The sequence below is a fragment of the Perognathus longimembris genome, chromosome 2 (genome assembly GCF_023159225.1).
Source record: "Perognathus longimembris pacificus isolate PPM17 chromosome 2, ASM2315922v1, whole genome shotgun sequence".
NCBI classification, from domain to species: domain Eukaryota; kingdom Metazoa; phylum Chordata; class Mammalia; order Rodentia; family Heteromyidae; genus Perognathus; species Perognathus longimembris.
Window position 1 is genome coordinate 127,495,085 of NC_063162.1, and position 15,970 is coordinate 127,511,054.

General features: G+C 34.7%; 1 protein-coding gene across 1 annotated transcript in view; it reads left to right on the plus strand.

Annotated features, from left to right (window-relative positions):
• Cftr (CF transmembrane conductance regulator) overlaps positions 1–15,970 on the plus strand; it is a 145,613-nt gene that overhangs the window by 50,066 nt on the left and 79,577 nt on the right. Inside the window, exons 8-11 of the mRNA XM_048337623.1 lie at positions 2,782–3,028; positions 4,360–4,452; positions 8,023–8,205; positions 11,218–11,409. Coding sequence (XP_048193580.1) covers positions 2,782–3,028; positions 4,360–4,452; positions 8,023–8,205; positions 11,218–11,409 — 715 coding nt within the window. The remainder of the gene's footprint in view (positions 1–2,781; positions 3,029–4,359; positions 4,453–8,022; positions 8,206–11,217; positions 11,410–15,970) is intronic.

Sequence of the window (15,970 nt, forward strand, 5' to 3'; positions counted from 1 at the left end):
GCCAGAGCAGGCCCAGAATCATGATCTATGATCTTCACTTGGTGCATTTTTAAGACTGTTTTAGGAACTCAGATTCCCTGAATTCTGTCCACTAAGAAGGAGTATTGATTCTCTGAATAATACTGTGTATAGAAGTAGAGCTAAATACCAGGTGCCCTTATGACCTCTGACAAAGCACAGTTATTGGTTCTTTATTGCAGAATCCTTTATTTATAGTTTTGTTGCCTCTTACTTAAGCAAAAGTTGGGTTGACAGGATCACAAATGACTCCAGTTTGTAAGGCAGTGATACTGAGCTTGAAGGCAACAATGCTCATGATATCTCTTGGCCATTTCCATTGTTCCAGACTATTTGAGCTTCATATATATGTCCAGAATAGTTTACATTCTCATTGGAGTTAGAAGATTAAAGCTATGATGTAATGTGATTGAAAATATTCATACTGAAACAAGGGGGGTTGATGTACTATATATTCTTTTATTAAATTAATTAATTAATTAATTGCCAAAATGATGTATAGAGGGGTTGCAGTTTCATATGTAATGCAGTGAATACTTTTATTTATTTATTTATTTTTACCAAATTTGTTTCCTTATTTTTCATTTTCCTTCTACCATTCTTCCTCCACAACTCCTTCCACCTCCCCCACTTCTTCCCCTTCCCGCCAAGTTGTACAGTTGTTTTACAGCCTTGTAAGTATTGCTGTTGCATTGGTCTTTTACACTTTGTCTCTCCATTTTGATGTCTCCCTTCCCTTCCCTAGTTTTGACAAATGTATATGTAATACCCAGGGTACCAAAATCAGTTACAGTGACGTTAGGGGTAAAACCATGGGGAAAGAAAGACAAAAGAAAAAGGCATGATTTCACATGGCACATTAAAAATAACAACAATAACATTAAACCACTTATTTTCATAAATTGGAGTTCATTTCACTTAGCATCATCTTATATATTCACATGTACATAGCTATTGAGCTATTGTGATCTTCTGCTAGGACTATCCTAGACATGTACTAATTATTGCCAATGAGGGAAACCATACAGTCTATGTTTCTTTGAGTCGGGCTCACTTCATTTAGTATGATTTTTTCTAAGCCTTTCTATTTCCTTAAAAATGGGGCAATGGCATTCTTTTTTTTTGGTTGTTGTGAAGATTAAATATATTAATGCATTAAAAACTTGGTTTCTATCCATAGCACGGGATATTCATTAGCAAATACTGATTTTTATCAGCTGATCATTAATTGGGAGTAAAAAAACAGCATCTAGATATTGCAAAGACAGGTTAAGATCCACATTTTTGCCTAGATTTATAAGACCCTGGACTAGAAGAGAAATGAAATTCTGGCAAATGCCTGCTCATTTGGAAATAAAGGTTTTTTTTTTTTTAGAAAATAGTATCCAGGAGAGTGAATGGCATTGCATATAGCACTATACTAGAGAGGCCCTTTACCAACAGAGTAGAAAATCCATACAGGAAGGAAGCCAATGGAGAGAGAAACCAGTCCTTTAGTGTACCGTGGGTCTTCTCTACAGTGTGGGCCATGGGCCAGTGACCATAGCACTCAGTCTCCTCAAAAAGGTGATACTGCATTGAAGATGCTGTTACTGAAGTTTCTGTTTCTTAAGCTTTTTCATCTCTTTACCTTGCTTCTCCTAAACACATAAATATCTCCACAGCCTGATCTCTCTTTGTCGAGAAAACAGGTGGATTCATATCTCCGATATAATAAAAAGTGTATGAAATATTAGCATACGACATACTGTTCCCACCACTATTTTCTCAGTGACCACACGAGCGCAATGAACAAAGGGTGGACTCGGGAACAGAAGCACTCTCTTGCTTTTCCAAGACAGAAACACTTATGTTAATGTATCATTATATCAATGTAACCTCTATTTTAGTTGCTTTTTAAAAATGTTGAAACAAAATATCCTGTCTTGTAATGAATTAATTTTAGATGTACATGAAGTGTTTCTGTCTTGGAAAAAATGGGGCAATGTCCTTCTTATACATGATCTGCACCAGTTTTCTAAAACAAAACTTTGAGAGACCTACTGCAGATTCATTCAATCAGATTTTCTAGAAGTGATCCTCTTTAAGAAATTTCTTGTGTAATTTTTACCCTGGGAAGGTTTAAGAATAACTGTTCTGTGGACATATGTTATTTTCAGTGTTATTGAAAGCCAAACTAGAATTTGTAAAATGCTAAGAATCCATTAAGTAATCACGAAATAGTCCTTTTCTTTCATAAATCTTTCAGCACTGTTCTTCTTTCCACACTTCATTACCTAAAACACCAACTAAGGAACATTAATCACCAGTTTTATAAATCTTGCCAATTAACAGTGAAGTAAAGATATAAAAATGTTATAGTTATTAAATTATTGCCTTTAATTAAAGATAATACTTACAGCTACTTATGCCAAGCACTGGTACATTCAATACTGTCTGCTTCTTAGATAAAATAACTTAGGGCCAGAGAACTTCAATAACTGGTCCATGGTCACACAACTACTATAGGAGCCAGGATCAAAACATGGTAGTAAAGGGCCTGGAGTGTAGCTCAAGGGAGATGGCACGAACAAGACAGTTTTGAGGTCTTGAGTTCAAACCTGAGAACCAGAAACAAACAATCAACAAGGCAGAAAGACTCTAGGGCTCATGTTTATATTTTACATGCCAATATATTTGATATTTGAAAAATAAATTCCAATATGTTTGTCATTTGACAAATAAAATAACATCCTTCACCTTTCTTTTTCTTGTTTTTCATAGAACAGAACTAAAGTTGACCCGGAAGGCAGCCTATGTGAGATACTTAAATAGCTCAGCCTTCTTCTTCTCAGGGTTGTTTGTGGTGATTTTGTCTGTGCTTCCCTATGCATTCATCAAAGGAATCATCCTTCGAAAAATATTCACAACCATCTCCTTCTGCATTGTTCTGCGCATGGCAGTCACCAGGCAATTCCCTGGGGCTGTACAAACGTGGTATGACTCTCTTGGAGCAATAAACAAAATACAGGTAATGTGCTATAACCAACCAGCATACAACATGATTCTGAAACACTTCAAAATTTCTCTAGCAAGCAAACCCTCTAGAGATAAATTCTTGGTCAACCTATTAAAGTATGAAATTCCTTTTGTAGTTTAATGATTCCTGGTGGCGAAAGCCTTGGTAAATAAAATGATGGTCTATGAGATTCTCAGAAGTCTGCAATCTGGAGACTTTGACGCAATTTATCAGTGACTTTACTGGCTTTAATAAACTTTGCAAATGTGAAAACAGATTGAAAAAGAAATGATTCTCTAGAAAGTTATAAAAATGTCCCAGCCAGCCTTAGGAATGCTTATCTCAAACTTTTCCTAGCATTTCTTGGCCAGTATAATGGATGGCAGTGGCATTTTGTGCTACATTAAGTACCTTACAACCCAAGCACAGTTTGAGGTGATGAAACTCAGCCCTATGAAGAGCTAATGGAATCAGTATGTGCTTGTTTTATCTAATAAGCACATGAAATGTTTCGTTATAATTTAAACATGTATATTTAAATATCAAATCCAGAAAATAAGTCACTGTGGCAGAAATAAAAATAAGTAGTAAAGGTTGAATCGTTTTAATTACTACTTACTTTATTTACTATTTACTAGTATTTACTATTATTTCTTTCACACACATACATTCACACACACACATAAACACTGTCAGATAGACTCACAGAGAGACAGTGAGACAGAGACAGAGAGACAGAGATAAAGAGAAGAAAGGGAAGAAGCCAGCCATGGATCAACTTTTAGCTTTTTCTTATAACATCATTTGATAAAGACTTTAGGGTACACAGACTTCTATTTTTACCTTACTTAGGAAGAGTGTAGCTAAATCTTGGAGACAGCTCTTTTCTTAGAGCATGGCTGGAGCCCTTAAAAGCAGTTATATGATGTCGTCATCTATTAAGTCCAAAAAAGGATGCAAATGATCCCTATAATGAAAGCACTGGAAAGACACTTTCTCCCTCTGTACTGACACTAAATAGCAGCACATTTGTGTGCAGTTCATAAATGCTTTATAAGTTCATAGCAAAGGTTAATATGTCCTAGTATTTAGAAAATCAGGTGTACTTTAAAAATCTAACATGTAAGTTTCATAAAAATAGAACGTATTTAAAGGGTGTGTTCCAAATAGGATGAATCCTAGTACTTCGAGAATTAACTTTGTGTTCTCTTTATGGAATAATATGTCACTTAGTCGTTAAAATCCACATAGAGGATATAGCTCTGTTGAATGTAAAACAGATGTAATACTGTACTAATGCAATTTTGATTTCACACACTGCTTTTACTCTTGTTAACAATTAGGATTTCTTACAAAAGCAAGAGTACAAGACATTGGAATATAACCTAACAACTACAGAGGTAGTGATGGAGAATGTAACAGCCTTTTGGGAAGAGGTGAGAATTTTAATGTTTCTTTGGATAACCCGAGCCTTTCTTTCTTTGTGAATCTAGATGTCAAGCTAATGGAAAATGAAGCGAGGATAATAATCGGCCTGCTAGAACTGGGAGGGGGGACCACCACTAATTTTGGAGGACAAGTAGAGATCAGGAACATTAAATCCAGTATTATGGCCTCTGTGTCTTCCTAAGTCATCACAGATCAGGAATAATTACAAAGATCACAGATTTTTGTTTTAATCTTATCTCTGCTATTTATCTACTTATCATCTAAATGGAGTTACATTAATTTTGAGTTCTCCCTTTACAAAATTTGCTGTGAAGCCTGACTAAGGTGATTTATATAAAATTTTCATTTGAGTTCCATACACTAAATGACTTCTCAATGAACATTAACATTCTCTGATCCCAAGTTCCAGCCCAATGTATGCATTAGTCAACAAAAAGATGTAGACATATACCAGTGTTCTTTGTTTAATACTATTTTACTTAATCTTATTCACTAATAAATGACCTAACATTTCACTCTCAGAAATGATTAAATACTTTCCAAACACTGAAGGAGCAGTATTTTCTGGGTGTGGTGGTACACTCCTGTAATCCCAGCACTAAGGAGGCAGAGGTGGGAGGATCATAAATTAGAGGCTAGCCTGGGCAGTAATTACAGTAAGACTGTAATTTCAATCTATTTCCTTTCTGCTAATTTTTTTTCTGCAAAACCTTCACCTTATCAGTTTTACAGACTTGTTATTTGAAGAAATGTAAGTTTTGTTTTGTTTTGCCAGTCCTGGGGCTCGGACTCAGGGCCTGAGCACTGTCTCTGGCATCTTTTTGCTTTAGGCTACCACTCTACCACTTGAGCCACAGCACCACTTCTGGCTTTTACTATATATATGGTGCTGAGGAATCAAAACCAGGGCTTCATGTATGCAGGGAAAGCACTCTACCACTAGATCATATTCTCAGCCTAGGTGAAAGTTTTATACGTTTGTAGGTGCAGTTTTAATTTGGGCCTGTAATCATTCTAAGGAAATCTTTTGTCATTTTCTGATTTCCTTTACCAGCTCCTTAAAAAGTTCCAGTTTTTGCCCCTTTTCCAATCCCTACTGTCAATACCAGCACCCATTCAATCTCCTTGCTTTCTGTAATACATTAAAAAATAGAGATCATTGTCACATTTGTAGATTTCTAACTCCTCCATGCTTAGATTTGCTTTTCCACTCACACACTTAAATGATTCTTGCTCACTCAACCTTCTCTCTCTTGCTGATGAACCTGTCACTTCAGCAGTAGTGGGGACATCTTCAAATGTTTCATGTTCGCTTCGGGTGATTTCACTCAGGCTTCATGGATACCAGTATACTGATAAGTCAGAGCAAATCCCTGGCCCCAGGTTCTTTCTTGAATTTCATACATGTGCTTCCATTTTTTATGCTCTTTATGCATTTGCCAATACTCCCCAACTTTCACTCTCCCATGTGTTCTAGTGTATTGTACAAATCCTTAATGACATCACTTGAGAGTCAGTTCACTAGTAAGTTCTATAGTGTCTTCTTCATGCAAAATCTATGAGCAAAAACATTCTATTTATATATTAGGAAGCTCAATTTTGTGGTATATACAGTTAATTCTTGACTGCAACTTATTTGTGTTACCTTTTGTGTACAAAGTAAATTCCCATATATTACCTCATCTAGTGCTCTCAACAATTCAGGAAATTGAAACTCAGACTTATAGTCATTTGTCAGACTTTGCCCATCCAGCTGAGAAAAATGACACCAAGACAAAGGATATCATAACTGATCTCCCAACTTCAGAGGGGAACTTTAAACAAGGAAAGTTCTCAGTTGTACTAGAAATCAAGTAAATACAACTACTGTCATCATAAATTCCCAGCTTCATGCTTAAAACTATGGTCACATAGAAAGACAAAAGCAAAGTGCAGTAGGGTTGATTATTGATGAGGGTTCCTGAGAACTGACATTTTTTTACACTCCTAGAAAAAGATTTGGAATATTATTTTGAAAGATGTGAACTGGTATATATCTATGGAAGTTCTCCTTGAGAGAGCTGAGACTAAACTAAAATAACAGTACACATGTGCTCCAAGATTTATATAGCAAAATATGGGCAGCATAGAATTATTGGTTAAGGAACTGTCTGATTGAAAATGGTTTACACTTTATACTGATACTATTTTACACTGAAAAATCACAGCAAGAAAAATATTTAAGTTGGGTGTGGTAGCTCATGCCTGTAATCCTAACTACTTAAGACGAGATGAGGGGAATTACAGTTTGGGACTGGCAGAGGCAAAAAAGGAGTTTGTAATGTTTGGAAGTTGGGTTCTGTCTCAGCCAATGGCTGGACAAGGTAGCATGTGCATGTTATCCTAGCTACTTGGTAGCACAGTCACTGGATGAAGTGACTCATGCCTGTCATTCCCAGTGATGTAGGCAAGCACAAGTAGGAGAGTCACAGCCCATACTAACCCCAGCACGAGGTGGGATTGTTCCTTAAAAATAACAATGCAAAAAGGGCTAGAGGCATGCTCAACTCTACAGTACCTGCTTAGCAAGCCCGAGGCCCTGAGTTTAGTCTGCTAGCTCCAAGGAAGAGTGGCATAAGTTTCATAAAGAATTTTTATCAAGGTAAAAAATAAATGTGATTATATATGAAAATATATATGTAAAAGAATAAGTGGCCTATCAATTATCAACTGTAGTTATTTCTCAGTGTTATGGCTACAAGTGATTTCTATTTTCTTTTTTTCTGATTTTCTATATGTTCCAAATTCCTGAAATTATGTCTTCTGTAATGAGAAGTAATTAGTAAAAATAATCTCGTATTGATCCAAGTCTTTATTGGATAAAAGTCCTGCTTCTCTGCATGGCCATGCAGATCTATTAACAGCCAGATACTCACAATACCTGAGCACTATTTTGTTTTTGTTAGAATCATATGCATGCAGATGTACCTTCTAAAATCACCTGTAACTACTGTCTGGTCTCACGAAGTCCCACTTCCAATCTTCAGAACCATATACATTGAAATTGACTTTGTCAAGGCTGAGTCAATATTTCTCTAATGCACTTTTAACAGAACTTGGTGAAAGTTTTAATTATAACATCAAATGTGCTACAATAAAATTTTCTATGTGAGCATCATTCTCTCATGTCAGATATTTTAGTTAGTCTGTAATGCAGAGGTAGTATTTAATAAATAAATATCTGATAAATAATTGAATACGTATCAGGTGCTGATATTTATATTATGCTAAGGATTAAATATAATGTTTATGTACCCAGCCCATAAGAGAAAGGGTGTCTGTATGTGCCCTGAGGAAAACTAAACACTTCTATTAAATACTATACCAATATTTTTTAAGTGTATTAACTCATTTTTTTCTGGAAATCATGAGCTGTATGAGATATACTGTAAAGTAATAAGGTATGTCTTATAATGAATCATGTGCCATGTGCTTTTTGAAGTATTTATATATAAAACTGTATGCATTGAAAACATGTAAAAGTCCTACTTTAAATTTTTGATGCATTTTCTTTGCAGGGTTTTGGGGAATTATTTGAGAAAGCAAAACTAAACAACAATAACAGAAAGATTTCCAACGGTGACAGTAGTCTCTTCTTCAGTAACTTTTCCCTTCTTGGTACTCCTGTCCTGAAAAATATCAATTTCAAGATAGAGAAAGGACAGTTATTGGCAGTTGCTGGATCTACTGGTGCAGGCAAGGTAGCTTCTTTTCTTCTTCATCAATAATAATTTAACTTGGTGTGCATTTCTTCCTCTTTTCTAGTTTGTAGTGTCAGAATGTATTTTGAGGAAATTCTCTCCCCCCCACCCGCCCTTTTTCTTTGGCTCTATTGAAGCTTGAACTCAAGGCCTCATTTATTGCTTGACAAGTACTCTGGCAAAGAGCCATGCCCCCAGTCCTGCTTTTTATTCTGGTTGTTTTGTTTGTTTGCTTTTGTCTGTCATGAAGCTTGAAGTCTGGGCTTAGGTACTGTCCCTGAGCTCTTTAGCTCAAGTCTAGTGCTCTACCACTTGGAGTCATAGCACCACTCCCATTTTCTGGTGGTTAATTAGAAATTAAAAGTCTCATGGACTTTTCCTGCCTGGGCTGGCTTTGAACCCTGATCCTCAGATCTCAACCTCCTGAGTATCTAGAATTACAGGTGTAAGCCCCCAGCCCCCAGCTTCTGGTTATTGTTTTTTTAAATAGGATCTTACATCCTCTCCGTGCATTCATTTACTTTAGACTTCTCATTTATTGACCGGTTATCAGCCCACACTACTGAGTCCAGTTTACCTTCACTGACATGGCATCTCATAATCTGCCCTGGAATTGTGATCCTCTCATTCTCTTCCTCCCAAGTAGTTAGAGTTACAGGCATGAGTCACCTGAGCCTGGCTTTCCCTGACTGAATCATTTGATAAAACAATGTTAGTATTTGACTTTGTGCTATGACTGTCCTTGACTGAAAGGTAGTCTGTGACATTTCACTGGGTCTGATTTTTTTTTTGTGGTTGTTTTTTTTTGGTGGTTGTTAGTTGGTTTGTTTTTTAGTATTGTCCTAACCACACCTGAAGTTCTATGGCCTGTTGACAGTACCACAGCATCTCTATTGACTCTTCTTGCCTCACTGTGGTGCTAAAGCTTGTTATTACAAGACTGAGCATCATATGTGAGAATAAACTCTTAGTTTATGCTTTTGCTTAAAATGTAAGAAGAGCACAAGTATCTGCAAAGTGTAAGACATTTTGGAATTTGGGAAGACAGGAAGTTGTATGAAAACTATTATTCAACATGAATATATTCTATAATTAAATATGCATATACTCATAGAGTTGGCTCTCCATATCTATGGACTCAATGCCCTCATATTCAATCATCAATTTTTTTAAAGTTATGTGTATACTGACGTAAATAGACTTTTTGGTAATAATTTATAATACTGTTATAATAATACAACAACTCTATGACACTTATATTGTACTAGATATTGTGAGTAATCTCAACTTTTTAAGTATAAATGAACACAGTTTTTATGCAAAGATGACATTTTATATAAAGGACTTTAGGATCTATGGTTTTTATTTGCAGGAGGAACTTAAGCCAGTTTGCTATGGATACCAAAAGATGACTGTATTTTGGTTTTGTAGAAAAGTCTATATAATTTTCTACTGGTTGCATTTAGTAGTGTATGTTAAATATTTCATTCTCTTTATTTTAATTCATATGAGATATGATAAAACAAATCAGTGGTTTACTGCTTTTGCTACCACCTTTACTTACTTTTAGTCAGTAGTATTATCTTTCTTTAAAAAAATTTATTGTAAAGGTGATGTACAAAGGATTACAGTAAATGAGTCAGGTAATGAATACATTCATTTTTGAACAGTATCACCTCTTCTGTTGTTTTCTCCCAGTTTTTCCACTGCCACCCCCCTCTCCCAAAAGTTGTGTAGTTGATTTTAAACATTGTGTCTAGTGAGTATCACTGCTGTATTTGTTCACCCTTTGTCCCACCATTTCTGTGCTTCTCCTTATCCTCCACAGAACAGATTAACTTACATGTAAGACAAAGGCACAGAAAATAAAAACAGCGACAAAGGAAAAAATAAGGCAAAGTAACAAAAATAACATGTTTCCATTTCTTGGAGTTCCTTTTGATAAACATCATTTTATGTGGTTATATGCACATAGCTATTGAGCCTTTATGATCCTCTCCTAAGAATATCCTCCTTTGGTCTGACTGTACAAATGTCTAGAGTTCTATATAATTCATGATATCCAAATGTACTCTTTTTGTCTTTTATCAGCCAGTTTGTTTACTTGCAGATTTATAGGCATATTCTGCTTAGAATGACAAAAATCATGTAACCTATGTTTTTTTTTGTCTGATTTAGTTTGCTTAATATGATTATTGCCAAGTCTTTCCATTTCCTTATGAATGGTACAGTATCATTCTTTCTGGTGGAAGTGTAGAATTCCTTTGTGTGTTATCTTCCTTTACATTTATCTTTGTGTTGTTAAATACACTTAGGGTTTTTTTTATGTGATTTGTTAGTTTTAAATGATATCCTTTGACTTCCAGCTTTTCTTGATAAGGCAATCACTAAATTTCCTCTATCCCTCACATCTATATACTGTTGGCTTTGCACTGTATATTTGATTTTTGCTTATGCCTTCTTTATGTTAAGGTATATAGCATGGTTAAGATCTGTTCTTCAATATGAAAACATTAGTTGTGACTTTGGTTTCTATCCTTGCTCTCTGATAGTTCTTTGAAGCTCAATCTTGGATGATCTTTTACTTCAAGAAAGGTCCATGGAGACGTTACTGCTTGAATATCATTTTTGCCTGGTATTTTTTAATGAGATAAAGATAATGCTGTACCTACTTGGTACAAAAGAATACAAAAATTAACATAAGCAAAACATATAGTGGGCACATAAAGCAGAGTGAACACTCAGCAAATGGTTCATGGTTACTAACCATCCCAGATCCTTTGTAAACCCATTTTAGCAATCTGATGTAGACGTCTCTCCTATATAATCCTGTCGCCTAACACCTCTCACACCCATGTCTTTTATAACCTTTATATACTTTGTGCATGTCATAGTGGCTTGATTAGGAATTACTTAAAGCATTTTAAACTGAACGAATGGAAAGAATTTTTAAAAATAAAATAGTGATTTGGGTGATGTGATCAAACAAATAACAATAGCTTTTATTTCCAGACATCACTCCTAATGATGATTTTGGGAGAGCTGGAGCCTTCAGAGGGTAAAATAAAGCACAGTGGAAGAATTTCATTCTGTTCTCAGTTTTCCTGGATCATGCCTGGTACCATTAAAGAAAACATTATTTTTGGTGTTTCCTATGATGAGTATAGATACAGAAGTGTCATCAAAGCATGTCAACTGGAAGAGGTATGAAATTATAAGAAAAAAATGCTGGTTATGCACATGAAACCTCAAGACTAGTCAAGTTATATATTTTGCTCTCTATTCAACTAGTCAGTTTATGAATGTTGAAATTTCCTAGAGGGAGAAAGTTATTGTGAATGGATTAATTACTAAAACACATGACCTTTCTTTAAGAAACTTGCAAATAAATAAAATAAATGGAATATATTTTCAAAATAATAGGCTTGTTGATCATAATAATTATTATTATGAAATGATGAAAATTTTATTCACATATTAATGAGACAAAAGTCCTCAAGTAGATATTTATGTAGCTTATGGTTTTCATTCCAAAAATTATGTAAGAAGAAGAATTTATCAATTTTAATGACACCATAAAGCATTGATCTACTAGTGGAGAATTAAAGATAAAATTGTCTTATCATAAAAGATACCTTATCTTTGGCCTTGAATGTATTATTTATTTATTTATTTTTGCCAGTCCTGGGCCTTGGACTCAGGGCTGAGCACTGTCCCTGGCTTCTTTTTGCTAAAGGCTAGCACTCTGCCACTTGAGCCACAGCACAACTTCTGGCTGTTTTCTATATATGTGCTACTTGGGAATCGAACCCAGGGCTTCATGTATACAAGGCAAGCACTCTTGCCACTACACTATATTCCCAGCTTGAATGTATAATTTCTAGTGACTGTAAATCTTTGAAGCAGAGGCATAGTAAAGCTGGTAGAGTTGACTATTTTCATAACAATTTAGGAAACATAATAATTTATTTGGAAACACACAGAATATTGGTTGATAAAGTTCTATGATGGTAAGTTCAATAATTATTTATGTAAATGTTAGGACAGAAGATATATAATTATGAGCTTTATTAAAATTGTGTGGATAAGGATCCCAATTCCAAACCAGTATCATTGATGGATGATATTTGATATTAGGGGGTTCCTTTATATCATCATTCAAGAAAAATTGCAATGAAAATAAAATCAAACATAAAATACAACATATGAAAAAGTGGGAAAAATAGTTGTGCATTAGATAAGGCTGTGTATTGAAATAAAAGGCTCTCCATATGTGTACTGACTCACTGAAGAGTAATTTCCTCAACTACTCTTATTTTTCTGTATGCTTTTATAGCATGACAAAAAGAAAAGGCTCTCCTATAAAAGCTTTGGGTTTACTTTGAAGAAGATAATCATTATTCTTCAAAAGACCTTCGAGGAACAGTATTTTGCAATCTAGAGGTTTGGAATGCCCTGGCTTTGATACTCCAAAATCTAAGTGTTGCTAGAGAACACAAACATTTATCTGGTAGGGAGGTGGGATGGTGTATTGATGGACTTTGCTTTATTTGTTTATGAGTAGAAAGGTGCTAGCAGGTTTTTTGGTACATTTTATTATTTTTGTTCTGAATATATATTTTTCTCATATAAAATTTTTTTTTATAAAATGATAGCTTGTATCCTTCAGGTAAATTAATTAAAATGTATTTAACCTCTATGTAGAATAGGCAAATTATTAATAAATATAGGCCAATGAATCTCTTATTCATGTAACAAATATTTGCTCATTTTTGAATGCTGTGATAGGTCCTGAGAACATCAGGTTGAATACACCATAGTTTAGTTTTTTGGTGTTTTTTTTTTTTAAGGATTCATAGTAGAATGCTCTACACTAATAATGAAGGAATGCATGACTTATATCCCAACTAAACTGTTACACAGTAATGAAAGAAGCAAAGCATACTCTTCTACAATTTTGACGTTATGGGTAGCCTTAAATCATTTTTACAGTTTATCTTTAATTTTTTAACATTTTCAGAGGTTGATACAACAATTACCAATTAGACTCCATTTCTTCTTCCTAACTTTTCCTCCGGACAGCCCTCAGCAACCAGTAATCTACTTTATGTCTTTATAAATTGGCCTGTGATTAACATTTCATATAACAACAATTGTATTTAGATATTTTTACTTAAACAAAGTTTCAAATTAGAAGCCTATTTATCTATTTTTAAACATGTCATATGTGCTGAATATTTTGTATATATTGCTCTTTTTATGTGTGTGTCTGTACTGAGGCTTGAGTTCAGTGCCTGGGCACTGTTTCTTAGTTTCTTCACTCAAGGCTGGCTTGCTACCACTTGAATCACAGTTCTACTTTCAGCTTTTTTTCAGGGTTCATTGGAGATAAAAGTGTTATGAACTTTTTCTGCCCAGGCTGGCTTTGAACTACAATCAGCCTATTGAGTAGCTAGGATTATAAAGGTGAAAATGTAGGCTCTCCATTAGTATATATTTTTATTATCTGATCAATTACAGGGTAAATTTCTTGAGTGTAGTAACTCCATAACACATTACTTTGATTTACTGTACTTAGTACATTGCTAGAATAGTAGATCCTTTCAGGATGACTGTTTTGGAAATGTTTTGAAATAGGTATGTTGGCTGAAAAACTTTTGCTCAGAAAATATTCTGTGAGCCTCACAGTCTCAGAGTTTTAGCAGATAGCTACATAACACATGATGTCTGGGAATAACAAATAAAAGGAACAGACAGTGCTTTTCTATCTTGACAGGCAAAAATCAGATTTTCTCCACTCTGCAGTGACTTGAAGTTCTACTTATTTTTATTGTTGTTTAAATGATCTCATCTTTGATAAACTCCAAAGAGAACCAGAATACAGAATAATCCCTATATGATATAATGAGATTTTTTAAAATTTCTTAAACATGGACGAATTTTGATCATAGAACTATAAGGTGCCTCCAGAGTCCTTAACGGGTCAGCAGCTAGTCTCTCAATACAATCTCTGTGCAATCCCTGTCACAAATACAAACACTCATGACTCACTGTTTTCATTTGGACTGTTGAGGCTGATCTGTTTCTTAATTGGTTTACATTCAGACTTGGAACTAGAGATGAGGACACAATAGTCTCTTCCTCAATTTTATGTTTTTGTTCAGCTCTAATATCTTCAAAGCCCTTGTGCTTTGTAATCATGACCCAAGTCATAGGAGCAGGCAGTAGGTGTAAATTTGTCTGGAGAGGAAAAAGCATGCGTGACATAGTTCACATAGTTTTCTGATTCCAGTTTGTTGTTGGAAATTATTCACTTAGAGAGATAGCTCAAAGACATTATCGCAGGGAAGGGCATGGAGATAGCTCTGTGTTGATAGAATAATTTGTACTGTGCAGCTGTAAGTGGGCAAGTCAGGTTCAGATTCTTCACCTTTTCCTCCTCTTTTGGGAAGATCTCCATGTACTGCCTTTCAAACCTGCATTGAATCTAAAGTTGCGAATTAAAAGGTTTTTTAAAAAATCATTTTAGAAATTCCTAAGCAAATTTGATTCCTAGGCAAATGGATAGTTATTTCTATATCTCCGTGGCCATTAATTTATACTTCCATTATTTTTTTCCATATAGCTAAACTTCCATAGAATCCTAAATATTTATAACTACTGTAACAAGACTTTGCTAGCTTAAAGAGAGGAATCAAGATAATTGAGTCCTAGTTAACTTGTTCATTTGTTTATTACTGACAGAGTCATGCTACTCTATTCTCTTGCCTTCTTCTCTACATATAACCATTATTATTCAACCATATGAGTTCCTTTGGTGATAGGAAAAGAATTACAGGAAAGTCAGTGTTTGTGTGAAGAGTAATTGAACCCTCTTCATTCAATGACTCTCTTCTAAAAGTACCTGGGTTTTGGAGAAGTAATGGGCTTTTATAACAGCGTGTGGTAGGGAGTGTGGAAAGGAGGTTAGGGGCTTAGGATATGTAATTGTATTCCACAAAGCTGTTGAGGTACTATTGAAACCACAAAATGATTCTCATGAAATAAGTATAGTCGTGGCAGTCATTACATATCCATTGTAATAAAAATATTTACTGTGTATGTTGAAGATACATGTGTTTTCTGTTTTACCACTGTTGATAGTTTTCATATTTAAGTTACTAGAAGGAAAAAAAAAGTGAGAGAAAACTTGGCAAAAATTTACTGAAGAAAAAAAATCTAGGACAGGAATTGGCAAGAAGTGTGAAAAAAAAAAACTTGGGAGGGAAATAAGCAAATAAATGACCTGTTCTGGAAAATAAATTCCATCATGTAGATACCATATGACTAACTGATTTTGAATTTAACTTCTGGGTATGCAGGTCTGGCCAAAACTAACCTGAAAGAAGTTGAGACAACCTCTATGTAGTCAACCCATCAATATAGGAGATTTATGGATATACTGAAAGTCCTGAAAAATAAAGGTATATAGGAATTAGTTCAAGAGTAGCCATGACATGATGCATGAACACTCAATACAATATTTGAACCATGTTGAACTACATATGTTCCTTCAACCAGAATAAGCTACAGTGACTCTACCTTGAACTCTCTGTAATTTTCTACCGATAGATGATGGAATTGGAAAGCACTGATACTTATTTTGCTATTATGTGAAGCCACAACTGTTATTTTATATAGTTATTGAAACTAGACCTAAACAGAAATTCCATGATGTTTCATGAATTATACCATCATTTCATTTTATTTTGCCCTGACACAAAAT